We start from the raw sequence: 2,446 nt of genomic DNA, 5'->3' as shown, positions 1-2,446 counted from the left end.
TGTGCATCATCATGTGCATATAAAGGATTCTGCGTGATATTCTAGGTGTCATTATCTTGGATCGCTATCAGTTTTTCCTGGATCATCCTTTCTATTTCTCTTTTCAAATCCCGACAACTTTCAACATTATGCCCTTGGGCATTGGAATGGTATTCACACCTTTTAGAAGGGTCAAAGTTTCTTGCACGTGGGTCCACATGATTTGGAGGAATAGGTGCAATCATGTCATAATGCTTTAATTTCTCAAACACACTTGCATAGGACTCTCCTATTGGTATAAAATTATCTTTCAACCTTTGTTCCCCTCTATACCCCTGGCTCCGTTGTGGGTTATAGGGTATTTGAAAATTTTGTGGAGACTGGTGGAGATTTTGCGGTGCTGGTGCTCGCTTTCTGGGGTGTCTTGGTGGCTGGACAACATACTGAAATGGAGCAATAGAGTATTGCGGGTTCTGAGGTGGATAGTAGTGCTCAGGGGAATCATCGGAAACCTGATGAGGCTGCTCATACCTTCGAGATGTTCTCCTAGGACCTCTTCTCGACCTTATTGTCATCATAGTTTCTTCATCCTTCCCATTTGTGTCACTAAAATTATCAGATTCAATCTTTACAGCCTGAGTTGCAGCTTTGAGAACTGCTTGACTTATAATTTTGCCTGTCTTAAGGCCATTCTCAACCATTTCCCCAATTTTGATTGCTTCCAAGAAGGATTTGCCAACTGCGGACATCATGTTTTGAAAATAATCTGGCTCTTGAGCCTAAAGGAAGACAGTGATTAGCTCGTGGTCATCCATGGGTGGCATAACTCTAGCTGCTTGCTCTCTCCATTTAATGGCATATTCCCTGAAGCTTTCAGTCGATTTCTTCTTCAAGTTAGAAAGGGAATTGCGGTCTGGGGCGATGTCGATATTGTACTGGAATTGTCTGACGAAGGCCCGGGCCATGTCATCCCAGACATGCCAGTGAGAGGTGTCTTGATCAATAAACCATTCAGAGGCCACCCCTGTCAAGCTTTCCCCAAAATAAGCCATTAGCAATTCTTCATTTCTTCCCGCACCTCTTAGCTGATTGCAATACCTTTTCAAGTGAGCTATGGGGTCGCCGTGTCCATCATACTTTTCAAATTTGGGGATCTTGAAACCAAGTGGCAAACGAACATCGGGGAACATACATAGATCCTTGAAGGCAACACTCTTCTTACCTGCCAACCCTTGCATATTTTTCAACTGCTGTTCTAAGCTTTTCATTCTTTGGGTCATTTCTTCCTGTGCCATCTTACGGGCAGGATTCTCAATCTTTGCAGGAAGATCAAATAGGTACGAGTAGTACTCAGGAGAATGGTATTGTTCTTGCTGGGTAGCAAATTGTGACTCATGAGTTTTCTTTTGCACCACCGTTGGTTGTGGGATGGTGAAGACGGGTATAACAGTAGTGGTTGTCTGATTGGTTGTCAATGGCACACTTTGGGAGCGCGCAACAGAAGTTTCAGTTGTAGTCATACAGTTGGGATAAAGACTGAACCCAGGTGGATAGGATTGATCGGGCAATGAGACCGGAATGGTAGTAGTCGAAATGGATGTGAACTCTGGGAAACCATGAATAGAAAAAGGCGGTCCTTGGCCATTGGCCCATGCTTGACACATTTCAGTCATTTACTGCTTCAGTACTCTATTTTCCTCAACCACAGTAGACTCCTGTAGAACCCTCTGACCCTGAGTCTCTTGAGCACTTGTAACAGCTTCGATGCTAGTTGTCAATGGCATTTTTCCCTTGGATATTGTGTTGCCAACTTACCACAAACCGACCACCTCAAACTTTTTCTATGATTCAAAACAAGAGACACGTTAGAATGGACTCAGTCTGTCCTTATTATCATCATCATTTTTATTTTATTTTTTCATTTATTTATTTTTTGATCGATCGAACCTGATGTGGGTTGCCTACGTATCATGTGGGAACATGAATCAGATCGTGCGTAGTTCGGGAGGATCAGAAATAAGGTAAATAAACTAACTCTTTTTGGATTTTGATTTTTTCTTTTTAATTTCCGAAAGAAAGACTTATAAAGAAGAAAGAAAATATTTTTGGAATTTGATTATTTTTTCTAATTTTTCCGATAGAAGGACTTCTATATAAGAACGAAAAATATTTTTTGGCTTTTGATGTTTTTGTTTTTTTTTTGGATTTTTTGGGAGAAAGACTTTCTTAAAAAAAAAAGGTAGAAAATATTTTTTTTGGATTTTAATTTCATTTGTTTTCTTTTTCTAATGAAAGACTCCTACAAATAAAATATTTTTTTTGGTTTAAAATTATTTTTTAATTTTTTATTTGTTTGGGATTTTCTTAAAAAAAGACTCCTAAAAGAAGGAATTAAAGGAAATATTTTTGGATTTTTAAAAATGGGGTCTCAAAGAAAGACTTTCTAAAGAAGGAAATAAAGGAAAAT

General features: G+C 39.1%; 1 protein-coding gene across 1 annotated transcript; it reads right to left on the bottom strand.

The window, feature by feature from the left end:
* Positions 1-758: 758 nt before the first annotated feature.
* Positions 759-1,652, bottom strand: LOC138894303 (uncharacterized). Its single transcript, XM_070178992.1, has one exon. The coding sequence runs from the start codon at positions 1,650-1,652 to the stop codon at positions 759-761; it is 894 nt and encodes a 297-aa protein (XP_070035093.1).
* Positions 1,653-2,446: the final 794 nt, after the last annotated feature.

The sequence above is a fragment of the Nicotiana tomentosiformis genome, chromosome 6 (assembly GCF_000390325.3).
Source record: "Nicotiana tomentosiformis chromosome 6, ASM39032v3, whole genome shotgun sequence".
NCBI lineage: Eukaryota > Viridiplantae > Streptophyta > Magnoliopsida > Solanales > Solanaceae > Nicotiana > Nicotiana tomentosiformis.
The sequence above is the reverse complement of the archived record's forward strand: the minus strand, read 5'-3'. Positions and strand labels throughout refer to the sequence as shown.